General features: G+C 48.3%; 2 protein-coding genes across 4 annotated transcripts; both read right to left on the bottom strand.

The window, feature by feature from the left end:
• Nucleotides 1-1,288: 1,288 nt before the first annotated feature.
• On the bottom strand, nt 1,289-25,317 carry KCNJ4 (potassium inwardly rectifying channel subfamily J member 4). Of its 3 annotated transcripts, none has more exons than XM_054016238.1 (4): nt 24,935-25,317; nt 23,948-24,166; nt 5,609-5,794; nt 1,289-3,143 (listed from the first exon to the last, which is right to left on the bottom strand). In XM_054016238.1, the coding sequence occupies exons 3-4, from the start codon at nt 5,644-5,646 to the stop codon at nt 1,808-1,810; spliced, it is 1,374 nt and encodes a 457-aa protein (XP_053872213.1). In that variant the 5' UTR covers nt 5,647-5,794; nt 23,948-24,166; nt 24,935-25,317; the 3' UTR covers nt 1,289-1,807. The 3 variants fall into 3 exon arrangements, with proteins under 3 accessions (XP_053872213.1, XP_053872215.1, XP_053872214.1); XM_054016240.1 differs by having other exon boundaries at nt 1,289-3,137; XM_054016239.1 differs by lacking the exon at nt 23,948-24,166.
• Nucleotides 8,590-9,744, bottom strand: LOC128830417 (endosome-associated-trafficking regulator 1-like). Its single transcript, XM_054016241.1, has one exon. It carries the CDS (start codon nt 9,742-9,744, stop codon nt 8,590-8,592), a length of 1,155 nt encoding a protein of 384 aa, XP_053872216.1.
• Nucleotides 25,318-26,614: the final 1,297 nt, after the last annotated feature.

Below are 26,614 nucleotides of genomic sequence, written 5' to 3'. Positions count from 1 at the left end.
AAATAAATCACTGGGTGGCAGTAGTGGGATGACTTCCAAGACAAAGTCTCTTTTAGGCCTTGTCTTCATGACCAAAAAAGATGTGTTTGAGTTAATGAACTTGAGATAAAATCCTAGTGAAAACAAAGCAGTTTGTAGTCTTCTCCCAAATTTGCAGGTTCAATTAAAGAGTATGGCAGTCGTGGGCTTTAACTCAACCTGCCAACGTGTGTGACAACTATAAAGTGCCTTGTGCTCACTAGGATTATACCTCCAGTTAGCTAATTCAAGTTAAGAACCCACCTCTTTACTGAAGTAAGACAAAGCTTTAGATAAGTCTGGTGCTGTGGCCTGCTGCTCACTAAAGTTCTAATTCTGCTGCTGTTGACATCGCTGGCAAAACTCCCATTTGGCTTCAACAAGAGCAGGATTGGTCTTCATGGGCACAGCTGACACTTCACGAATCATAATTTTTAAGTAAAGGTATGTACATATATAATAATTGAATACAATGCCTGTGCCCCTGGGTGGGCTATTGGCAATATGATTGAACCTGGGACCCATGGATCTTAACTCATGAGCCTCTCCTTCCTGAGCTAAAAGACCCTGCTCTTTCCTAGCAGGCTCATCAACCTCTGGGTGGCCTTGCCCCCATCCGAAGGGCACCGAGTGCTATACCAAGTGGATATGTTTATGTGTATATAACGGGTGGTATCCTTGTCCCAACACTTTTCATATGCCACTTGTGTTCTTAGACTGCAAACTCTTTAGGGTAGGGCTCATCTTCGTATGGGTATCTCCAGGACGTAGGCCAATGTGGCCCTGATTGGGACTCCTGGGCAGTACTGCAAAATAAATATCAAATATCTCCTAGCAATAAGAATACTACACACTACCTCAGCCGTGGGGTCTCTTTCGCTCTCTTCTTTCCAGACTTCCCCTGAGGCATTATACTTTATTAAAAATAAATAGTTACAAATTCAGTTTTACAGCTGCTCACAGGGGGAGGAGGCTGGAGGAGCTGGAAAGAGTTTGTGGAGGAACCACTGTCCTGAATGAATAATTTGTCTGTCATCCAGACACTGCCCCAGTTAACATTCCCTCTGCACACACAGGGCTCTGCCTCCTCTGGTGGGTGTCTCTGGGAAAAGTCGGGAATAGTTTTAAAAAAGAACCAGGGGAGACTTGGGATGGGTGGGTGGGGTCAACCTGCCTCTGGGAGTCAAGGATGCCAAGGGCCAGAGAGAGAGTCGAGAGGGCTACTGAGTCCTTGACTCCTGATCGGGAATTTTAAATGGAAGAATATGGATTTTGGTTCTTGATCTGTTTTATACACAATAATATCATGTACAACAAGCAAAAAACATGCAAAATACACCCCACTTCCCGGATCCTTTTCACTCTTTCCCCATGACCCCCAGATTCTCCTGTCCTCCCAGTTTGGTTGGCATTTATAGCCTACTTCTTCTCTGGCAACAGTCTGGACCCATTTAGCGGCCATCAGTTGTACTGAGGCGATTGCTTTGGGTCCAAGCTTGTCTTCCCATGGTTCCAGCCCCAAACAGTGGTGGGGCTTGTGGGGGACATTCCCTCACATCAGCTGTCAATGTAGGAGTTCAAAATACACATATTTCTTTCCCATCTGGTTGCAAGAAGTCTGTTCCAGTGTGGGTTGTGCCCACTGGAAACATGAGCATGTCTCACACAGTACATGCTCAGGGGCTGAGAGGTGGGCAAAGGAGGTTCTTTGGGGAGTGTTTCAATTAAGCATTGGAGTGAAAGGGAGGAGATGGTGGGCAATAGATGCAGAATGGAAAGGCAGGAGGAGTCAGATGGCTGACTCTCTGCGGTAGGAGATGGTGTCCAGGGGGATGGCAGCCTGTAGCCGTTCCAGATCCAAGTGACTCCCAAATTCCGTCATCTGGATGACTCCTCCATCCTTCTTGGTGCTTCCTCCTAACCCAGGCCCCACTTCCACCTCCTCCTCCTCCTCATCTTCGTCTTGGCTGACTAAGGCCAACTCGTTCTCATAGCAGAAGGCACTAGGAGGTGGCGGAGAAGATAGGATGGTGATCTTGCTCTCTTGCAGCTCCCGGGCTGAGCAGCAAGGGGTGCCGGCCACCTCGTAGGTCTTGTGGAAGTGTGAGTAGTCCACTTTGTAGCGGTTCTTCTCCTCAAAGACCACAGGTTCAAAACGGTGACCCCAGAGGATCTCACTGGCCAGGTAGGAGCTGCGAGCCTGGGTGGTCATGGCTGTGGCCTCCACCATCCCCTCCAGGATGACGACAATCTCAAAGTCCTCCATCTCTAGCTCCTCCTTGCCCATTCCATAGAGTGGGCTCTCCTCATCAATCTCATGGACAATGATAATGGGGGATACCAGGAATATGCGGTCAAGGCCTATGTCGTAGCCCACGTTGAGGTCCCGCTGGTCCAGTGGGAGGTACTCACCTTCCTGTGTCATGTAGGGCTTGATGAGCTGAGCCCGGACATGAGCCTCCACAATGTGACTCCTCCGCAAGTTTCCCACTCGCCACATGAGGCACAGTTTGCCATCGCGCACAGAGATGACAGCATGATGGCTGAAAAGGAGGGTCTGGGCCCGTTTCTTGGGCCGCGCCATCTTGGCCATGATGGTGCCAATCATGAAGGAGTCGATGACACAGCCCACGATGGACTGGACCACTACTGCCATGATGGCCAACGGGCACTCCTCAGTCACACAACGGAACCCATACCCAATGGTGGTCTGTGTCTCCACCGAGAAGAGAAAGGCTCCTAGGAAGCCATTGACGTGCATGATGCAGGGCTTTGCAGTGGTGGGGACACCGCCCACCCCAGTGGCACCCAGGTCACCATGAAAGAAAGCAATGCACCAGAAGAGGAACCCAAAGAAGAGCCAGGAGACCAGGAAGGCTGCTGAGAAGATCATAAACATGTAGCGCCAGCGAGTGTCCACACATGTGGTAAAGATGTCGGCCATGTAGCGTTGAGACTTGTTGCTCAGGTTGGCAAAATACACGTTGCACTGTCCATTCTTCTTCACAAAACGGTTACGGCGTTTCCGCCTGGGGACATGTCCTTTCCCATTCCAGCTGTGCCCATTCATGTTGCCTAGGGCAGAAACCTTGTGCCCATCCTCTTCAGTTGAGACAATGCTGTACCTTTCAGAGAAAACAAACTGCTGAGGTAAAAATAAAAGGGGGGGGGCTGAGCACTTAGAGGGTCACTGGCTCCCCAGGAGGAAGCTCATGCTCCCAGAGACAAAGCCCTGCTGTGAAGAAGTGGAAACAACTGGAGCTCTGGCTAGCTGAGCATTGCCAAGGGAGAGCTCTGAGGAACAGCACATTGCCAGAGTCTTCCTCTGGCACTGTCTGGGTCCTCTTTGGCATTGTCAGGATGCTGCTGTGAGGAAGCTCACAGTGTTGGAGTCTTGACAGGGCACTGTCATGAGGAAGTTCACAACACTGGATTCCCCAGCTGGTTCTACCAAGACACGGCAGTAAGATTGGTAGAGCCCTGCAAATCCACGGATATATGCTGTATATCCATGGACAGCAGCACGGATGCAGATACAAATGTTGTATCCGCACAGGGCTCTGATGGTAAGAGCCGGGTGGGCAGCTGTGAGGAACCGTGGCGCGGACCCTCCACCTGCCCTGAGCAGAGGACCTGGGGGGCAGGGACACTGCGCGGGGCTGCTCGGGCCCCCCGCCCAGGGCAGGTGGAGGATCCGCCACGGCTGCCAGCCTGGCTCTTACCACGGCTCTGAGGCACGCCCCCCTGCTGGAGCCCAGTCGGGGAGAGCCACACAGACAGCTGTGGGGAGCCTGGGTCCCTCCACCTGTCCTGGGAGGAGGCCTGGGGGGCAGGGACACTGGGCAAGGGGTTTGGGGGGCAGCGACAGGGGCCAGGGGCTGCTCGGGGCAGGTGGAGGGAGCCAGGCTCCCCACAGCTGCCAGCGCAGCTCTCTGGCTCCGGCCAGGGAGGAGGGCAGCTCGGAGCAGCAGCCCAGCCACAGCTGTGGGGAGCCGTGGCGGACCCTCCACCTGCCCTGGGCGGGGGGTGGAGGGGGGGAGGGCTAAGAGCAGCTCCCAGCCATGTCCCCGCCCCTCAGGCTCCCCGCCCGGCTGAGGGCAGGTGGAGGGTCCATAACTCAGGGCAGGCTCCCCACAGCTCCCCGAGTGGGCTCCGGCGGGCGGCAGGGGGTCGGTACCTTGGAGCCTCAGCCCAGCCCCTGGTGTAGAGACCTGCAAATCTGTGGATATCTGTGGATATCTGCAGATAAATGTTGCGGATCACAGATCAGATGCGGATACACATTTTTGCATCCGCGCAGGGCTCTAAAGATTGGTGGATCCCTGGTTGGACATTTGCAGAGCATCGCTGCAAGGAAACTCATTCTACCGAAGTCCTGACTGCACTCCACTGTGAGGAAGCTCACAACACTGAAATCTTGACTTGCCTTAACTCTGAGAAAATACCTCAAAGCCCCTAGAGTCTTGATTTACATTGACATGCAGATGCAGCCAGCAGAGAAGACTAAGCACAAGTGGCTGGTATCTTGTAACATTTTGGCCCTGAATTATAAAGGTTGGAAGTTTCTATTTTCTGTTGCCTTCTCCTCACTGATCTAATTGTGCATCTGTGACAATGTTTATACACTTCCTGAATTCAGGACAATTCCGTTGCCACAGCAACGAACATGGCTCCCAGCATCCTGTATCCAGAGCCAAAGGTGTAATTTAGAGATCAACAACAGCCAAAGTGCTGGCAGATTCCCTGTGAGAAACTCCCTCTCTCTGAGAGCTGCTTGTCCTGCTTTCATGCTCCCCTCTCCCTCAGAATATCCCAACCACTTCCCTGCTCCCTGTCAGGAAGAAAGCTGCTGCTGTTAGGTCATAAGGCTTTGTATGACATCACAGTTGTTCCCTGATCACATAATCACAGTGGATGCTCTGACCATTGGTAGAATTAAGTTGATACATTTTCAGGAGGAGGGAGCCCACAGGAGGCATCCTGGTTTTCAGTGCCTCTCCTTCAAGGACTGTCTCTGTACTCCATTGATCTCCCTAGGTTACCAGACCATCTGGAGTTCTCCAAGATGGCTTCCTTGACCCTGTCTCTAACTGTTCCTGAGATGCCCCATGAGTTAAACATGGGGGTCTCTTCAGGGCAATAATAATCATCTCCCAAATCATTCACCCTCTTCCTTTCATTTGGGAAGGGCAAAGTGAGGTTTATGGAAGGTGGGTGTTTATCTCCTGATGATTACAGGCAGAAATCTGTAATTTATCTCCCCTCTTGCCAGGGCAACTGCTTCAGCCTCTCACCTTCCCCTCATCTGCTTTCCCCTTCCACTGTAGGGACTGATCTGGCTGAGAACTGGTAACTCCTTACATATGTGTGGCACATTCCTAATAAGGTGGGAGCAGGGGAAAAGGGCCATAAACTTGGAGTGGAGAAGCAGAGCAGGTGTGGCCTGGCAGCCATTGGCACTGCAGGGAGTGATGAGGTGTAGTTTGGAATAGATTTAAAGAGACACGAATGCCACTGGGGGGAGAAGGGGGTGGGCAAGGAATCCCATAATCCCAGGGGTGATGACAGCCTTTAAGAAGGGGTCACTCACCTGTTAACTCGGACGCTACCCATGGCTCGCTTTATCATCAGGGTAACTCAGATTGTGAGGTGCCGTGGGAGTTGTACGTGTCTCGGGTCTCAAACAACAGAGTTCACACAGGACCAGGTGAGGCTGGGATTCACCCCTGATGAGCTGTGGCGCCAGCCATACCTGTGATCGGTGCTGAGCACACACCTTAGAGACAAACAACAAAGGAAAATCCCATCAACATAACAACCAAAAAGAGCGGTCCCTGGCCAAGCGAGCAGAGCATGGAGGTCCCAGATCTCTGTGACCACTCAGGAGAGGCCTCATAATGTCACTCTATCTCGCCAAGGCTTTGTCTCAATCCACTAGTTGTAAAAACAGGTATAAAGAACTGATTTATACAGACAGTACAGCAGTTCCCAGCAATCACCATACTGCAGCCCCCTTTTCCATACCACAGCCCCCAAGGCCCCTGTGTACCTAACCCAGTCTCCCCTCCCAGTTAGCAATATGGGAAGGGCAGGTCAGTCATAAATCCCGGTCAAGAACCCGCAATTTAGCACATTTGTAAGGCCCCTCGCATTATGCACTACAGTAACATAAAAGCTTACATGAGGATTAGAGATCAGCCTGTCAGAAAACACCAAAAAACAAGGGCTAAAGGAGCTCAGAAGCCTTCAGGCAAACCCACCCCCACCACCCCAGTCCAGAGGGAATGCTTTCCAATGAACACACCCCAAAAACAGGAAAGGAAAGTGGTTAACGGATACAAAAAAGCAAAGTGATACATAGGAGGTATCCAGAGATAGGGACAAGGCTGCAGTAATAAACAGGCCTCACAATATGCCCCCAAAGCAGCCAAGGAGGGACTCTGCTAGACAACCTGCTGCAGAGGGTTCAGTGGACTGAGAAAGCCATGCCGCTGGCCTGGTCTTGATTAAACCAAAGAACCATGAACCCAAAGGACCAAGAATCAACTTGTTCTGGCTGACTGGAGTTGCTGAAAAGGGACATACTGCAAGGGGTGATGACTTATAGATGAAGAAGGGCTTTGTGGACCAGTGCTAACCCTCCACCATACTCTTTGGGTTCCTGGCAGCCATTACAGAATGCAGGCATAACCAGCCCACTCCCTCACTCCCATCATCAAGAGCAAGTAAGCAACCATTTTTCCAGGGCAAATTCAAGGAAAGTGCGATTAGGAACACATTACAGTGGACTAGCCTGGATGTGAGAAAGGCATGGTGGATGACTTGGTCAAGATCCACGTCTGAACAAAACATCTGGGTTTCTCAGATAAGCCAGGGACAGTAATAGCCACTTCTGATCACTGTTGCAAAATGAGCTTCCACGCTGCTAAGGGTGACCCCCAGGTTCTGCTTCTGGCTAACTAGTGGCGGACACACTCCCTGAATAGTGAACACAGACAAACCACAAGCCAGCTCCTCAAAACACTTCCTCCTACCTCTGACTTGGCTGGGCTGAGTTTCAACCAGCTGTCTTGCAGCCAGATAAAAATGTTGCTCAGGCAGTTTGGTATCTGAGACTATCCATACATGGCCACTTGAAGAGGAGCATGGACAGAATGGATCCATGAATGAATAGCAGTGAAGACATAATGGAACCTTGGGTACTCTACTGGCTGGGCTCCTGGTGAAGACAAATAATTGCCCATAATTACCCTCAGCCTACCCGGTCAAAAATAAACACAGCCACTTGAGAGCCACCCCGCCCAGTTCCATCAGGGACTGGAGCCCTGGCCACCCTTCCCTGGTGGCTAAGAGCATTAAAGGCTGTTGAGAAAGTTCTAATAAAATAGATGAGGCCCTCTGTGTAAAATGCAATTATGCAGATGCATAAATTGTAGTAAAATTGTGGTTGATAATCTAAGCCCAACAGAAAGGCTAAGGAGTGATGGAGACTATCTCCCTCTCATCCCTGGAGATGGTCCCACCAGAGCAAGGACAAGACTGCCTATGCTGTATGTTCTTTAGCAAACTGCAAAAGGTAGGAGATTCAGAGCTAGGGTTGCCACATCAACACATCCAGGTCTAGCAGTGGGAGGAGGAGCATCCCCTTCTTGATACAGTACAGCTACTGTGATGGCTAAATCTCAGCACTTTCCCTTTCTGCCATGAGACAAGGACATGGAAATCAAAGCATTTTCACACACAATTAGGCAGCACTGGAGCTAGTAGTGTAAAGAAAGGGACATTGTCTCAGCTCACACTTGGATATTTAACAACTTCATAAAGGTTATTGAGCAAATCTCTCTTGTCCTTCTCCAGGCATGGATGTAAAGGTTCCAGGGAGAGGAACCCTTTGCTTCTAAAGGGACAGACTGTGATTGACCCTGAGTTCAAGGGAAGTGCTAAGAGGGTATAAGAGTTTCCCTTTGTTGTAACCCTATGCAAAGATGCCCAGAACTCTGGTTCCTTGCATTCCCCAAGCCACCAACAGGGGCAGGGGAAGAGGGACAGGTGAGATGTGCACAGAGCTGCCCAGCCACCTTCTGCACCAGCCAGCACAAATAAGCCAGGTGGGAGAGTAGATTGCTATCTGATAAAGGGTAACACAGCCCCCTCTGGCATGCTATGCCCCAGCTCCCATGAAAGAACTCTGGTTCAGTCAGCCAATGCATCTGCAGGGCTTCCTGCTGGTACAGAGCCCCTGTGCTACCCCCTTCCCAATGTGGGCTCTGGCTTGTAGCCCAAAGCCTGTAAAATACCTCAACACAGGACCTCTGATGAGGACAGGACAAACAGCTGGTTCTCCCAGCCTGTAGCACTGCACTATTGAAACAGAGCACCTGAGGCTAACACTACATTAGTACGTGAAATTCATATTTAATTACAATAAAAGTACTTCTGGGAAGGATAAAGGCCACTTATTTGAAGACACGCAAAGTTTCATGAAAGCAAACATTGCATTACTGATTGCAGTCTGGGAACAGTGTGATCTCAGTCTATACACTCACAGGTGGGAGCCCCCTAAGCGCTTTTTCATCCATCATCTTCCTTTTTGACTTCGGAAATCTTGTCTATGGATTTCAGGAGGTCAGCCACAAAATGCAGCATTTCCGTTCCCGAGACCAGCTGTTTGATTGACAAGTGTGCATTGGCTATAACCCGGTGGAGATTCTGCAAGGCAACGTCTACATTTTGTTGCACTGCCCCCAGGCTGGCAGACTGGCCTGCACGCAGCATGTCATTCTCTGTCTTGAAACTCTCCAGCTCCACCTGGAGAAGAGACACCTCCTGCTTCAGCTTTGCAGCCTTACTTTCTGCCTTCAGGGCCCGCTGGGTCATCCCCAGCAGATTCCGTTCTGCCTGCTGGACAACGGATTCTAAACCCTGAGCCTCTTTCTCCTCTTTGACCACACTGGCTCTCAGTCTTCTCTCCAGGTTTCTCACCATGCGTGTCTGACTTTCTGAGAAGCTATGGATACTTTTGATCTTCCTCCTGAGCATGGAATTCTCCTCTTTGAGTTCTTCATAGCTCAGCTGCACAGATGGATACTCCCTGTCTCCTATGGATTCTTCATGAAGAGCACAACTTTCAGGTGCCTTGTCATGAGCTCTGCAGGAAACATACAAGTCGCTGGGATGGAGGCAGGGAGCAAATGCCTCAATTCCCAACTGTCTGGCTGTGTTGTGATATAAAGAATCATGCGGGCTACAAGGTGACATGCTGGCAAACCTGGACTTACGGGCTTTTTCAAGGGCAGGGTGGTGATAGCTCCCACCCCAATCATCATCCTCATCATCTGATAAGGTATCAGCCATCTCTAGGTCTTTGTAAAATGGCTCCTGAAATTCCATGCTCAAGCCCAATGCTTCTGGAGATAAGGAATCATCTTCAAAGCCTAGGTTGTATCTGGCCAATTTCTTTGCAAACATTCTATTTTTTGACTCTTCCTCTTTTGCTGTGCCACGAGTTTTCGTTTTTACAAACCCCTTTAAGGAAAATGGAATGGCTCCCTCTGGATCTTCCAGATGATTGTCCCCTGGGCTGATGAGGCTCTTAGCATGGGCCGGAGGAGGTGGCGGGTGATGGGGGTAACAGCAAATGGGTTCCTCCTCCTCCTCATTATCTAGGCCTTGGGACTGTGGACAGGTCCTCTCCAATGTTCCTGAGGGGAAAAGCGGCCGTGGCATTTCTGAAGGGCTGTGAGCTCCGACAGAAGTAGCAGTTTGCAAATTAGCTCCAGCACAGGTCACATTTCTTCTGTGACAGGGCTGCCTGAGCTGTCCACTGTTGTCCCATCCTCTTTAGCAGCTGTCTTAGCCTCGGCACCATTCAAAGTGTGACAGTGGGTTACAGAAGTATCTGTACTTAAATCATCTCCGTGTGTGCATGTGTCTGTAGCTTTAATAACGGAGGGAGCAGAAGTCACCTAGGTTTGTGATGTCATCAGACAACTGCATTTCACATTGTGACTTCACAGCCAGGGGAAAGAGAAACAGCCAGATCAATGTTCACAGCATTTCAGCCAATGGGACTGAACTATACAAATAAATGTCAAGCATAGGATAGGCCAGGTCAGCTCTGATATCCTAGTTCCATACCTGGGCCTCGCAGCCATGGGGTTGTTCATTAACAGCCTTGACATGCAAATGAGTTTATACAAAGCAATCTGAAATCATCAGAACATAAGAACAGCCATACTGGGTCAGACCAAAGGTCCATCTAGCCCAGTATCCTGTCTTTCGGCAGTGGCCAATGCCAGGTGCCCCAGAGGGAATGAACAGAACAGGTAATCATTAAATGATCCATCTCCTGTTCTGGGATCAGGGCAGGGGGAATAGAGTAAGGCGGAGGGGGGGGGGAATTCAAAGCAGGAGCCTTAAGGCAGAGGGGATCATGGCCAATGGGCTATTGGCAGGACCAAGGGTTAGTCAGGGGATCAGGGCAGAAGGATCTCATGGCAGGAAGATAAGGTCACTGAAGGCTACACAGCATGGGGATTTGGACCAGTAGGATTCATGCCAGGGTTGTAAGGCATGGGGTGAGGATGTTCATGGTAAAGGAATAAGGCCACAAAGGTGGGGAGGAAGGTTCATGAGGATCAGGGCAAGAGGAAGAATTTGGATCTGATTTTAATAAAAACATGCACTGTGTCAAAATCTGGTGATGAAAATCTTCGGTTATAAACAAGCACAATCCCGGGAAACTGTGCTTGACTCAATATCTCTCTCCCAAGGATCAGGTGAGCTGAGCTTTGTTCTCAGGATTACAGGGTGTCACCAGAAACCCTCAATGTGTGTGGATAGCTCAGTCACCCAGGTCTAAGGTTGCCAACATTTATTTAAAAAACAAGGGACTGTTTTATAGCACCCCCGCCCCACCCCACCTCCCAATAATAATTATTATCATTATTATTATTTTTATTATTAATAATAAATAAGCAGTCCTCACCTACATTCGCCAGGCATATTTCTTGCTGCTTTTTGCAGCACCCAGCAACTCCTGATCTTGTTGTACGGAAATGAAATACAGGACAGGCAATTATCTATTGAAATAAGGGACATCCCTTGTAATACGGGATTGTTGAAAACCCTACCTGCGTCCTAGGGTTAACGCACTGGGTGTGTCATTGCCCGGTGATAGGATTTCATTGTTTACTGGGACAACTTGTCTAAATGCATTTATGATGATGCTTCCTCTGGGGGGGCAGGGACTGTGTCTCGTGCCAGCCCAGAGGACCAGAGAGGAGACCAAGTGGATTGCCAGAGTGCTAACTGACTGCATCACCCACTGAGAGGCTGGCCAAGATAGGCCCAGAGAGGTGGTGTGGCAGTCTGAATCAGCACTCCCCTGACTGGCAAAGGGAAGCCATAGAATCACAAAACCTGGAGCTACCCAAATCAGGAGCAAGACGGAAATAAACTCATTAGCGGTTTCCATCTGGACATGCCCCCCCAACATCTATCGTAGCCTGGAAGAGAGAAACATACAGGCGACTAGTCTGGGGGTGGGAGGCAGCCGTCACTTGGTGTCTGTGGGGGGTGCTGCTTCAGAGTCTGCCATGACATTGCCCCCTAGTCACCAGCTTCTCTATGTCAGGGCCACCTTGGAGATCTCTGTCTTGTCTTCAGAAAGCCCCATGTGATCCACTTTAATCTGAATCTCATGGGCATGATCAGATCTACGATTTATTTTTAATTGTATTACAGTAGCAGAAGAAAGAGCCAAACGGCTCCCCAGGGACAAAATATAGTACATTTCATCTCTAGAGGCTTTATAGCTCCGCAGAACCACCGAACCGCAGTCATCTCTGGTGCGGGAGGGTGGTAGCCAGCTGGCGTGCAGTGCGCTGCACCACAGTGAAGGAGAGGGTATACTGCCTGGGGGCACAGACACAAAAGTCTACTCATGTGAAAAGTGCCAAGGGGTTTACTGCCCATGGAGAGGAAACAGGAAGGTCTCATCTAAAACAGCCCCCCACACACATACACACCCACCCACATAGCGTTTATTTACCTCAGAAAGATGAAGGGCTGACTCTAGCTTGCTAGGATTCAAACCAATGGTTCAGGAGGGAAAATCTAGGAGTTTCATACCTGATGGCTCTGAGAACGACAGCGATCTCCTCTCTCTGTTCCTGGGGATTACAGACTTTGCTGCTTGGGGCTGCTCATCTTAAGCCTTTGAGGGCTATAGAAGTTCAAGCTCCACACTGGGTATCGCTCTTGTAACCCGCCCTATAGGTGCTATCAGCTGGGTATGAACCCTAGGCCTTCAGCACCTAAAAGCATCATCTGCTACCATGTGAGCTACGGACTGACTCCCCAGATGTAGCTGACCCACTAACCTCTCACATGTGCCATCCATCAGAGGGGGACAAAGACCCCACTCTCCTAGTGTGGGTTACACTTAAATCACTAAGCCACGCTCTCTAGCTCTGATTTCATCAGCAGCCTGAAATGCAGCCCCCCAAGCTAATCCTCTCCCTTCTAGGCCTTGTATTTGGTGGTGCCAATAATGTTGTAACAAATCTGTGGCCACCAAGGATTTCCTGGTTGCCATTTTGCTGTGCACTTTGGTTATGACTGCACAAGGAAACTGCATAGCTGTAATTCACCACAGGTGCGCCTCCATCGGTGACTGCAATGGTGACAGCACAAGTGTGTACAGGGCACAGACATTTTCACCACTGTGTTGTCTAACTCTACTTTGAGCCCTGCGTTCCATAGTACTCCTGCCATTGCTACCACTGCTGGAGCTGCACAGCTGGTGAATTACGGATCTAGAATCTGATCATGTGGAAAAGACCTGTGGTTCTTTGGCCTGTCACAGAAACAGTGGGCATAGAACTTTGGAACTGCACATAGAACTCAGATCCCTTAGTATTATTTATTATTTGTTCCATAAATGATCTGGAAAAAGAGGTAAACAGTGAGGTGGCAAATTTTGCTGATGATACAAAATTCCTCAAGATAATTAAGTCCAAAGCAGACTGCAAAGAGTTACAAAGGGGTCTCACACAAAACTGGGTAACTGGGCAACAAACTGGCAGATGAAATTCAATACTGATAAATGCAAAGTAATGCACACTGGAAAACATAATCCCAACTATACATACAAAATGATGGCGTCTAAATTAGCTGTTACCGCTCAAGAAAGAGATCTTGGAGTCATTGTGGATAGTTCTCTGAAAACATCAACTCAATGTGCAGCATCAGTCAAAATAGCTAACATAATGTTAGGAACCATTAGGAAAGGGATAGAAAATAAGATTGTAAATATCATAATGCCACTTTATAAATCCATGGTACACCCACACCTTGAATACTGCAGGCAGTTCTGGTCACCAACTCAAAAAAGATAGACTAGAAATGGAAAAGGTACAAAGAAGGGCAATAAAAATGATTAGGGGTATGGAACAGCTTCCAGGTGTGGAGAGATTAAAAAAGACTGGGACTGTTCAACTTGGAAAAGAGACAACTAAGCGAAGATATGATAGCGGTCTATAAAATCATGACTGGTGTGGAGAAAGTGAATAAGGAAGTGTTATTTACCCCTTCATATAACACAAAAACCAGGAGGTCACCCAATGAAATTAATAGGCAGCAGGTTTAAAAGAAACAAAAGGAAGTATCTTTTCAGATTGTCAACCTGTGGAACTCATTGCCAGGGGATGTTGTGAAGGCCAAAACTATAACTGGGTTCAAAAAAGAATTAGAGAAGTTCATGGAGGATAGGTCCATCAATGGCTATTGGCCAAGATGGTCAGGGATGCAACCCAGTGCTCTGTGCGTCCCTAGGCCTCTGACTGCCAGAAGCTGGGACTGGATGACCGGGGATGGACCACTTGATAATTGCCCTGTTCTGTTCATTCCCTCTGAAGCACCTGGCATTGGCCATTGTTAGAAGATAGAATACTGGGTTAGATGGATCATTGGTCTGACCCGGTACGGCTATTTTTCCGTTATGTTGTTCTTACGTATCACAGTAGCACACAGAGGTCCCATTGTGCTAGGTGCTGTACAAACACAGATGAAGACACAGCCCCTACTCCAAACATCTTACAATCTGAGAAGAAAAGTGACAGGTGGAAGGTGAGCGGAGGAAGCTGCAATCAACTGTGCACTATTTTTACACATGCACGTATGCCTTTTCTTTCCATCATTATAAATAGATGCCTGCAATCCCCATCTGCCCCCCAAACCCTCCTTAATTGACTGATTTCTTTAGGCATCCCATTATCTGGCACCCAAATAGGGATTTTATTGACATGCCTTTGCCTGGTTTATATTGTGGGGTAGTGTGAGAGGGGGAACTTTTTTCCTTTGAAGTCCCGAGGATGGGGACGGGGAATATGAAAACAAAACAAAATGATCTGATGTGAAACCAGCTCTGTGTGTGTGTGACTCAGAGCTATTCATAGCTCCCTGAAGCCAGCTGCAGCAACAGAGCCAGAAGGGCTCTGCCCGTATTATTATTCCAATTACCATCTGAATTAAAAGTTTGAGCAGTGATCAGCCCACATGCTGACGGACGGGAGGGAGGGAGAGGAAGAAAACACAGCTAGAAAGGGATGTACACAAAGATCCCCTGGATGACAAAGTCAGAGGGAAAGATGCAAAAAGGTTAAAGCATTCTCCACCACCTCTGGCTTCTGCCCACACCTCCCTCCTCCGCCCCACCCCTCGACACACATAACCCATGTCAACTGAGGTGCCATTTGCATGGGTCATGCAAAGATCACTCTGAAAACAACTAGACACATACTCTAGTGCTCCCTGTGTCTCTCTGCCAAGAGGAGAGAGAATATGCCACTGCGCATCATGGTTGAGAAAGGGTATGAGGCAGCTATTGGGGCAGATGTTAACATGCTAACTTCTTCCAAAATTGGGGGAGAGAGAGCGAGCGAGCCATCAGGGAAGGCTAGGGTCAGGAGAGAGAGGTAAGCTGGGGAGGAAGAGTTGGAGAAGGGAGTACAAAGGGCAAAGAGAGAGAGGGAAAGTTATGGGGACAGAGAAGGGGGAAAGACCCAGGGCCCAGTTCTCTCATCGGGGGCCTGATGCATTGCACAATGCATGCTTGACTAGAAGGGTGCACGTTACAGTTAGTCCTCTCTAGAAGAGTGCCCTGAGAGACGTACTCCTCTGTGCGCCCAGCATGAGTGACGGAGCACAGTCGCAAACGCTGTTCAGTGCACCACTGCATCCGCTAATGTCCATGCAAAGTAGAGCATCATTTGACCCAGTGGTGCTGTTGGCTCAATCACTTTTTTAGGCATCAAACAGAATTCACGTTTTGGTGGTGAAAACAGTGGATGTGGCCTTCTAAAAAGGGGACATTACCTAGGTCAGTTCCTTTATTTAGTACCCTTGCCTCCAAAAGCAGCATAAAAATGGAATTAAGTTAAAACTGTTCAAGAGAATTTTAAGTTGCATCTTCTCTGTGCCACACTCATAGGAGAAATTGGTTTTGCTCTTTATTAGTCGTATTACGGCAGAGCTGAGAGGCCAGGGCCCCGCTGTGCCAGGTACTGTACAAACATAGAACAACGACTCAGGGACAGTCCTGAAGAGTTTATGATCTAAGATTGCCGCTGGAGCTTTGGCTCTTGAGGGACTCTGAACATTGCTGGGATAGTCCCCTGACAAATGGAAATAAGATACATTTGTGATAGGACAGTGATATTGATAGCGTATATTAAGGACTAGAACCACTACTGGTGTAGCTCAGAATTGAATGAAGCTCTGCCTACTTACATAGTGGGGTGGGATAACTCAGTGGTTTGAGCATTGGCCTGCTAAACTCAGGCTTATGAGTTCAATCCTTGAGGGGGCCATTTAGGGATCTGGGGCAAAATCAGGACTTGGTCCTGCTAGAGAAGGCAGGGGACTTGACTTGACATGATGACCTTTCAAGGTCCCTTCCAGTTCTATGAGATAGGTAATCTCCATATATTATTATCAGTGAAGGATTTGGCACTGTATCTTTAATATATTCGGATGCTTCCAACAGGCTACTCACTAGCTGACCCTAGTAATTCCATGTTCCTGTAGAAATAGCATCTGGAAGCTTAACATTCATTATGGCCACTTTTTGTCTGTCTTGTCTACTTAGACTGTAAGCTTTTTGAGGGCAGGCACTGTCTTTCACTCTGTGTATATAGAGTATCTAGTATAACAGAGCCCTGATCACTGATCATCAATTACTAATAAATATGTTTATTGGGTAGGTAATTACAAAAAAGACATTCATCTCACTCTTCCACACTGCTGAGAAAGGATACCTCCCCTCCTGGGCAGTCATGGTTTGCAGCACCAGTATTAGATCACAGCCTGACACAACAGTATTAGTTGCAAAACATCAGCAAAGGAAAAGTGACTTTTAAGCAGACCCTAGCAGTACCATTGCTCTTGTAATATGAACGTAACCCCTCCTCCATGCTGCAGTGCAGTAAGAAATGGGAAAGTTACTTCTGCCCAGTTGCACCACACCTCAAAAATCATCTTAAGCAGAAAGAAGAACAGGAGTACTTGTGGCACCTTAGAGACTAACAAATTTATTAGAGCATAAGCTTTCGTGGACTACAGCCCACTTCTTAGGATTGCAGAACTGCCCATTTATAAACAAGAGATTGATGATTTAGAGACAAGCAGCCATCTGATGATGACAGGCTGCTCAGTCCAGCTAAAGTAATATCACTAAATAATGTCACAGCATGGAAGAGCTGGGGTTTGCTGAGGGAAGATCACTAGAATGTGTATGTAGTGGGCTATGTCCCAGCCGATGTAACTGAGTGTGTTCACTGCGGAGGAGGGAGCCCAGTGCCCCTTGTCCCTTTTCCTGCTACTCTCCGAATTGATGCACCACCACTGAAATGCAGCCACCTCTCGGCTGGAATGCAGCAGACACTCAGATTGCGTGTAACCCCACTGTGGATTTCCAACAGCATAGGGATCACTGAGCCTACAGTTCCAGACTCAGCTAGAACAGACATGCACAGTAAAACCGGCAGTGATACTGTAGATGCAGCCCCTGTTAGGAACGGCATGTAGCAGCAATGTTTGTACACATTCTTCTTGTACACCTATGATTTACCTCCACTGTGATGGTTTATTATAATCTCTCCTGGGATTCTGGATTGGACTCCTATTTCCTACATGTTTATTGCCTTTGTACCTAGTTGTGCCAATAGTATCACCTCCTACGACCTCTGTGCTATGCATAACATTTGAGCTGATTGCTATGTTTGCTGGCAATGTGATGTCTTTTGGGTCTCCAGAAACCATAAAAGAGAGTGCTTTCAGGATACATAAGCAAATGCTGTCTCACTTTAACTGTCACAGCTTCATGGAAATACAACCCCAGGCTGCTACTCACGTGGGAAACTCATACAGATTGAATGGGATAATGGGGGCAGATTATACTTTCCTATTTTGGAGTAATTTTTATAACGCCTCTTCCAGAAACACTCTCCTTTACTCTCCTTTACTCCAAAGGGCATAGTCTAACACACAAGGGGATAGGAAAAGAGAAAGAAAGAAGCAATGACTGTTGATGGAAAGAAAGACAAAGTGGGTGAGGTAATATCTTTTGTTGGACCAACTTCTGTTGGTGAAAGAGACAAGCTTTTGATCTACAGAGAGCTCTTCTTCAGAGTACTCAGGAATGTCGCAGCTAAATACAAGGTGGAACAGATTGTTACGCATAAGGAGTTAACACACATTGCAAGAGGCCATTGAATGTGAAGTGGGCAACTTGTCTCTTTCACCAATAGAAGTTGGTCCAATCAAAGAGATTACCTCACCTACCTTGTGTCTGTAATAGCCTGGGACCAACACCGCTACAACTACACAGAAAAGAAAAGAAAAGAAAAGAAAAGAAAAGAAAAGAAAAGAAAAGAAAAGAAAGTTTGACTAACTCTTAAAATGTGGTTAACATCAGATCCTATGACATAACCAAAGTCTGAACTGCTCAGTCGTTGTCAGGCCCAGTTTCAAAAGCAGCCTCTTCATTCTGCTATCAATGGGAAAGAATAAACCCTCGGCCTTGATCCCCTCTGTGCACGTGGGCTGGTGGAGGGACGGGGCCACTTGCAATGGCTGTGAACTGGAAGGGAGTGGAAGAGAGAGAAAGAAATAGCTAAAGAGAAAGGCAGGGAAAGAGAGTGGAAGTGAGACAGAAAGGTAGAGTGGGCTGTCACATCCATGCACAGGAACGAAAGGGAAGAGGTGAAAGTGACAGGACATTTGACTGTGTTAAACTCCAGAATGACCTCTCTTGCCTCAGGGCTGGAATGTCACAGCATCCATTAAGTGGCTTGCACATTCGGAGGTTGGCTGCCCATCGCCTCTGTGCTACATCCCATTGTCAGTGGTGCGGGGGTTACAGGTCAGTTTTTATAAGTGGGTGGGGCGGCGGAAGTTGCCTTTTTCATGTTGACACAAGAATGTTTTGATCTCTGAAACGTTTCAGGAGAAATGTTGCCACAGAAATAAACCTGCAGGGCAAAGTCACAGGGGCAGCTCCTCAGCAGGTGCCCATCACCCATTTACATCTGCTGAGGAGTTGGACTGTGGTTTCGAAACATTTGAACTTCTTAGTTTGCTGGCAGGATTCCTTGTCCCTCTGTGTTTTCACACAGTCATAGATTCCAAGGTCGGAGACACTGTGACCATCTGGCTGACCTCCCCTAGAACCCCAGCCATAGAATTTCAGCCACCAATTCCTATGTCAAATTCAACAACTTATGGTTGAACTAGAGCAGATGTTTTCAAGCTGTGGGGCACTCCCCCGGGGAGGTGTGACAAGGTTATCAGCTGGAGGGAGGGGAGCACGGGCGGTCTCAGGCATGGAGCCTGCTCGCAGCAGCTTTCTGCCACAGCCACCAACCGGCAGCTACCTTCCTCTTCTGGGAAGGCCAGTGGGGACACTGTGAGCGGAAAGTTAAAGGATGCAACTCGGGAATGCAGACCCTGCTGCCAGACAGAACCTCCTCCAGACCCTGGCCCTTCATCACAGCCCCACAGCACAGATCCCTAACATAAGAACAGAAGAATGGCCCATCCCTGTCCACTTTCCCCTGCCAGACAGAGCCCCCTCCTGCCTGTGGCCCTTCAGCGTGACCCCGGCACGGAGCCCCTGTCAGACACAGTGCAGGGGAAGTGGATGGACAGTGCTGAAGGGTCGGGGGCACTGGCAGAGGGTTGTCAGTGGCAGGAGGGCAGTACTCATGGGTACAGCCTCCAGCTCCCCTCTTGACCCCGGCCCTTCAGCATGGCCATTTTGCTTCCTGCGCGGGGTCGGGAGCAAGACAGGCAGAGAGCCGGGTCCTGGCAGCTGAGACTACCTGACTGCTGCAGAGAGTGGAAGTCTTCCTCAACTGCCACATGGTGAGTATTCCCCACATCCCTATGGGTACCGGGCACACCTTCTTGTCCCCCCACCCATCACCCCTATGAGTACAGGGCACCCCTTCCCTCAAGAGAGGTGGGGCTGATGGGACATGACTCTCTAAAGTGGGGGCTCAGCAAAAAAAAGTTTGTGAATCTCTGAACTAGAGCACATCCTTTAAAAAGACTGGCCGCCTTGATTTACCGTCTTCAAGTGATGGAGAAGCCTCCACATTCCTTGGTAATCTGTGTCACTGGTTAATTACCCTTTCCAGGAAAGATCTGCACCTTTTTTCCCAGTTTGAATTTGTCTAATTCCAACTTCCAGCCATTGGATCTTGCTCATCCTTAGTGTTTCGAAATCAAAGAGCCCTCCACCACCTTTAAGCATGCACAGTCAGTATACTCTAATGCTGTTAACCTGTTGTCAGATAATTTTGCAGGGCTGTGAAGAATGGGCAAATTGCTTCCCCTCAATTTTTACCATTCATAGAAAATCAGTGCTAGCAGGAGGCCGGGAAGCTACACATTTATGAATAAGGGATTGATCACTAAGACACAAGCAGCCATCTATTGATCACAGGCTGCTCCGTTCGATTAAACTAATACAACTAAATAACGTCACAACATTGAAGAACTGGAGCTTGCTGAGGTCAGACTGCTTTTAACCAGTCTGGAACGTGTATGCGTTAGGCTATGTGCCGTGAGTGTAGGGCACAGAGGAGCACAGTGTCAATTGCTGTGTCCTTCTCCCTTTTCCTGGTACCCTCCAAAGTGATCTCACCACTGAAAGGCAGCTGTCTCTGGGATGGAATGCAGCAGACATGTTGTACCTGTCACCCCATGCACCAGAGTCAAAAGGTGAGAAATGAAGAATAATTTCTCCATGTGAAACTGCAGGATGATTTACAGTAGCTATTAGCCAAAAGGGAGTGGATCCACAGGGACTGTATTGGCAGAGTAATAACCTGGGGCCCTGGAAGAGATGCATGAAGGATCCCCCAGGACTGGAATAAGAATATAAGAACGGGCCATACTGGGTCAGAACAAAGGTCCATTTATCCCAGTGTCCTGTCTTCCGACAGTGGTCAATGCCAGGTGCTTCATAGGGAATGAACAAAACAGGTAATCATCAAGTGATCCATCCCCTGTTGCCCATTCCCAGCTTCTGGCAAACAGAGGTTAGGGACAATATCCCTGCCCATCCTGGCTAATAGCCATTGATGGACCTATCCTCCATGAATTTATCTAGTTCTTTTCTGAACCATTATAGTCTTGGCCTTCACAACATCCTCTGGCAAGGAGTTCCACAGATTGACTGTGCATTGTGTGAAGAAATACTTCCTTTTGTTTGTTTTAAACAAACAGGAGTTGTGAGGCAAAGCTGAGGAGCACTCACAGAGCTGTAGGGCAGGGTGGGGAGGAAGAAGGACTGAGGTGCATTGGAAAAGTGGGGTGCAAGGGGTTTGCACTGTGCAGTAACCTCTTGATTTCCTGAGCAGCTCACAAACATTTTACAGAAGATAGTTTTGATTTGAAAAAAGTCAGTTTTCCTTGCAAATTACATGACGATGCTGTAAGGGGTGGGGTTTGGTTAGGGTGACCAGACAGCAAGTGTGAAAAATCGGGATAGGGGGTGGGAGGTAATAGGATCCCATATAAAAAAAAGCCCCAAATATCAGGACTGTCCCTATAAAATCGGGACATCTGGTTACCCTAGGTTTGGTGCCTCTGCTAGTCTCAGAATTGAAACAACTGATCACACCAGTCAGTTTTGGCCTCCAAAGAGGAGAGGAGAGGAGAGGAGAGGAGAGGAGGGACAAAGAGAGAGGAGAAGGAAATAGAGCTCCTCCTCTCCAGCTCAACCCCATCTCCTCCCTCTGTCCCCTTCCTCTCTATCTCCTCCCGTTCTCTTGCCTTCCTCTTCCCTCCTATCCCCACCAGACTAGCTCTCTCTTTAAAGAATGTGTGTCCCCCGGACAGTTATTATCATCAGCAGCTAAATGCAGTAAGCTGCACATTTTGATCACTCATCCCTTCTGGAGGCGCCATTTCCACTAACTAACTCAACCACGGGGCACATTTCAATTCCTTCTATGACAGCTAAACTCAGTATTAAGGAACCCCTCTATTTAGGAAACATTTAGTAAAACCTGGAGCCCCATATTCCATTGGATCTCAAGGGGCAGAACCCCCTACCACTTACTCTATGTTATCACATAGCTCCCTCACCATGCAGCCAATCCTTCTAGCTCCCACCACACGGGCAGGGTAGACGAGGCCTCATAATACAGGGAAACCGAATGGATTTTGACTTCTGTGTTTGTACAGCCCCTACCACCATGGAGCCCTGATTCATAATTAGCACCTCTGGGAGCTATGGTAATGCAAATAATAAATAATATATGTGCAAGAATGGGGATGTTGCTTTCTTTGTCCAGCGCTAGGGGCCCATCCAGATGTATCAATCCAGCATTTTAGACAGGAACCTGAGGAATGGAGGGTCCTGTGTGAGTAGGGTGGGGAGATCAGGAGCTTGGCTGAGATCTCTCCATCCTGAGCTTGCTCCCACCAGAGATCTCCTCAGCAGAAGAGCCTAAGGAGAGCAGATAGCTAGGAGCTCCATGAGCATGATGAGGACCATGCTCATGTCTCATCAGTCACGTCCCTGCAACACATCCAACCCGCCCCATTTTCACTCTGCCCCCTTGCAAGGGAGGCAGATGGTGCATAGGCTTCATACAGTACAGAGGCCAATATTCATTGCTTAACCTTACTTGCACCCAGGCATCACGAGCTTCTGCTCACAATCAGGCTGGAACACAATAACTTGGCACACTATGCTGGGCAAGGACTGGCAGCATCTAGGCAAGGCTTGCGTTTAGACACACAAACACATTTGCACTCAGTGCTTGGCTTGGCACACATCAACTCTGTCCCTGGTGCACAAAAAGTGCAGGGGGCCCAAATAGTCTTTGAGGAAGGGAGGGGCAGACAGCAAGGCCCCCACTTAGGTAATGATGTAGTGAGAATAGAGCCCCCTCCCCCCCAACCTTCAATATCCACACACAGACTTCAAACAAGAGGAAATCAGAGCCCACCCCTCTCAGAGCATGGTGTCCCAGGAAGCCTTTTCCAAAGTCAGGAGCCTTGAGATCACACAGCCCTGAGTGCCTGCAATATAATGACACTGTACACGTGCGTTGGCATAGATAGGTAAATCTAACCATTCTCCCCTCCACCCTTGGAAGCCATGGGGATGGCATATGTGCATAAGGAAGTGGAGGGAGGGATAGCTCAGTGGTTTGAGGATTGGCCTGCTAAACCCAAGGTTGTGAGTTCAATTCTTAAGGGGGCCACTTAGGGATCTAGGGCAAAATCAGTACTTGGTCCTGCTAAGGGGGCTGGACTCAATAACCTTTCAAGGTCCCTTCCAGTTTTAGGAGATAGGATATCTCTATTAATTTAAACAAGTTGATTGTCACCGCCGCTGGCCCTGGTTCCCTCCCTCACCTGACCACATGGAACACCAGTTTTGACATCATAGAATCATAGAGAGGTAAGGCTGGAAGGGACCTCGAGAGGTCATCGAGTCCAGCTCCCTGCACTGAGACAGGACCAAGTACACCTAGAGCATCCCTGACAGGTGTTTGTCCAGCATGGTCTGGAAAAAACCCTCCAGTGACGGGGATTCCAGCATAGATTGCCACCCTCCTTCCATGGACCGCTGCCCATTTGGGAGGGTGAGAGCACATTCCATTTTTGATCAAATGAAAAAAAAATTACTCAATGGGATTTCAAGAGAAAACCCCAAAGGTTAATTCCTATATCCAGTCCCATCTGCTTTACACCTCGGAACACAGCAGGCGAAGAGCAGATCCTGAAGGGAAGCTATTTTCTTTCCATCCTCCCAGCAAGGCCAGGGCACTTCAGAGGGGCCCCATCCATGTTAGCACCCATGTTAGCACTGTGCCCCATGGATTGGAAGGGGATGGCTTTGTTTGCCATATGTCACCCATTCAAATACATTTCAGGCCAAACCCCACTCTCCTTGCACACTGAAGTCACTATCTCCTCACTGAAGTCAATAGGGCTGCTCAGCTGAGTAAAGCAAGTGGGATTTGGCTCTATAAGGCTGGCGATGCAGTTTTTGTGCTGCTATATCTGATCGTTCAGTCAGTACAAACCCTAGTGTGGCTGCAGCTGCACCAGTATAAAGGTACCTTATACCACTGTCGCTTGCTTTGGTAAATTTCCAGGAATAAGCTATACCAGTATAAGCACCTTTATACCAGAATAATTGCGCCCATGGTGGGGGTGGGGGTTGCACTGATTTAATGACATCAGTTTCTCAGCAGATACCACAGCACAAAAACTGTGCATAGACCAGCCCTTAGATGTCTACCCTACTAGCCATTTGGGTCATTCATTACCAATGCTTCCTGGGGTATGTTAAAATGGAATAATCTAACTGGGACATCAAGCCATGGCTGTCACCTCCTACCTCCATCAAGTGATGTGGGAATGGATGGACTCTGGCGATGGAATGCGTCAGCTTCCAAGCAGAGGGAGCCCCTCTGAAATTTGCCCACTAATGAGGATGCAGTGTCCAATGTGTACAGGAGGGACCTCCAGGGTAGGGGGTGGCAGCAGGAGTTCACATGAGACATGCCAGGTCCACCCACACGCTCTGGCAACACAACGCACTGTAGTGATGGATGCACTAGAAACACAGGGAGAGGAAGAGATTAGATGAAACAGAGACTTTCCCTGGCATGTTGCTGGCTGCTTCCTCAGCTTCAAAGAAACTCAAGAGTTTGAAGCCACTTTAGACACTGCTTATTTGGGCTTCATTTCTGCCAATTAGATCAGCAACACAGACAATCAGTGACCTAGAAGAGGTTGGACAGAGGGGTGTGAGGTATCGATTATCGATTCTGACAAGCTTCACAGAGCGAGAACCAGCATGTGCCCTGATGTGCCCGAGTTTTTGAGCACATGCACAAGGAATCCAGCTCCTCATCTCTAGACTTGATTAGGGAAATGGGGTGGAAAGGCACAGAGAAGAAGTGGAGGGTGCCAGCAATTGGGGGCGAGAGACGAAGGGAAAACAAAAAAACAGCTTGTAAAGGGGAGCAGCCAACCAATTATTTGTGACTAACAATAAAAAAATCACATAAATGTAACCAAAGTTGACATTCCAGGTCAAAAAAAGAGGGAAAGTTATGGAGCTTTAACTATATGTGTGTTTTTGTGTGTATCTATCTATACACACACACTCACGCTTACACTTTATTTTATATATATATACACACACACACACACATATATACACACACACACATGCAGACATAAATACGTGTATATATACACACATACTTATACGTATTATATATATTTGAATAGATAATTAATATGAAATTATGCATTATTAGCATAGCAAAAATCCTGGAAAATTATAATGAGGCTAATAGCCATAATAATTTCTTACCCAGGTCCTGTGTTATTCCCTGTTTGAGTCCTGGAGAGCCAAAAGTCAGGGAAAGGGAAAAGAGGGAGATTTCTCCATCCCACCATGAAATCTGTCACCGAGCCTGGATTTAAGGAATCTGGGGGTCTCTCTCCTTTTAGTCTCTCTTTCTGTCTCCTTGCTATTTTCAAGTAGTTACTTCTTCCTCCTAAGAATTCCCTCTGGCATGCTCTAACTTTCCCTCATTTGTCTCTATCTCCTTCTCTTTCCTGCACTTTGTATCTCCCCCTTTTTAGCATTTTTTGTTTTGAGGAATTTCCATCCTTCATGAGCTTTATTTGTCTGCAGCTTGGCGATGAGTTCTTGGACCGGTTTCTCCCTTCTGTCTGTTGTTTATCACCCTCTTTCTCTTTTTTTATCTGGTTGTCGCTTTCCCCGCCTCCCCTCAGTTTGTCTCTATTTTACAATCTCTCTATTCGCTCTTTTTCTCCATTCTATTTTTTCTCTCTCCTTCCTCCCTCTCACTCTCTCTCTCGGATTGCTATGCAGTCTGTAGCTAAGAAGTCAGTAACTCTCTGGTAGAATCCAACAGCTTTCCGCTACTTTAGCCCATCCTCACATGTGATCTCAGAGCCATGGATACACACTGCAGATGCAGAGATGGGGAGAGATGCGAGCGCAACCAAAAGCAATGGAAACAGGAATGGGAACACATGCAGCTGGTACTCAGATGCCCCAGGCATGTTTGCATGGAGCACAGTGGCCTGTAGAGGCTTGCCACACAGTCCGTACCAGAAGGCAGAGAAATCCAGGTCCTTTTTTTTTCTTCTTCCCAGATGCTGCACCCAGCATCTAATCCAGGGAGGTGCAGAAATCTCCCTCTAATTCACCAGCTGTCGCACTCTTCCAGAACTTTCTCCAAAGGTGCCGTGTGTCATCACTGTTTTTGCTTGTCATTGGATTTGAAGCAGTTCCCGGTACTGGGTGATCCTACTATAGATTTACAAACAGTGTCCTTCCAGGGGCCCTCAGGGGCCTTCTGAGGATCCCTGTGGAGTTATTTCAGGGCCTGCTGTGATGCTGTGTCCCTCACCTGCTGAGCAATTCAGCCAGGAAAACGCTCTCTAGGTCTCACCTCCCGGAAATGTCTCAGCTATTTTTCACAGGGCTGCTCCTCTAGCAGGCACAGGGGCTTTGTGGCAGAGGAAAGCACAGGGGGTGCCCCTCATTTTCGTATTAGAACAAGGTACAGGTAACAGGGCTCTCCCTTTAGCTACTCAGTATCTCTTAGGCGCTTGACCTTTGGGCTTCAGGGCCAGTCATTGGGAGGTTCTGGTCTCATTGGATTTCCTCAGCCAGAGGTTCCTAAACCTTTTCAGAACATGGATCACATCCTAATAAAACACTGCCTTGTGGACACCTCTCCTCCCACGCGTAATCCCACAGACCACCTCCCCTCTCACTGGCGATCAAACACCATCCCTGTGGCAGCCACAGCAAGCACGTACATGGAACAGCAATATAGGGAAAGCTAATGAGGTTTTAGCATCTTTCAGTGCAGTTTAGCAGCTGTAAAGAAGAAGAGCCAGCACCATGCAACCAGCTTGCTCTTTGCAGACCACCCACAAGAGCTCCACAGAGCACAGTTCGCTTAGCCCTTGGATGGAAGACCTCCAAGGCAGCTCAGGTGATGCAGGCGTC

Source organism: Malaclemys terrapin, chromosome 1 (assembly GCF_027887155.1).
Source record: "Malaclemys terrapin pileata isolate rMalTer1 chromosome 1, rMalTer1.hap1, whole genome shotgun sequence".
In the NCBI taxonomy this organism is placed as follows: Eukaryota; Metazoa; Chordata; order Testudines; family Emydidae; genus Malaclemys; species Malaclemys terrapin.
The sequence above is the reverse complement of the archived record's forward strand: the minus strand, read 5'-3'. Positions and strand labels throughout refer to the sequence as shown.

What these genes read in the sequence shown, in the direction of transcription:
- LOC128830417 (XM_054016241.1), bottom strand. Translation starts at nt 9,744, where the DNA reads ATGCCACGGCCGCTTTTCCCCTCAGGAACATTGGAGAGGACCTGTCCA.
- KCNJ4 (XM_054016238.1), bottom strand. Translation starts at nt 5,646, where the DNA reads ATGATAAAGCGAGCCATGGGTAGCGTCCGAGTTAACAG. An exon ending in GGTAGCGTCCGAGTTAACAG is followed by an intron (nt 3,144 to 5,608) that starts GTGAGTGACCCC and finishes TTTCTCTGAAAG; the next exon opens with GTACAGCATTGTCTCAACTG.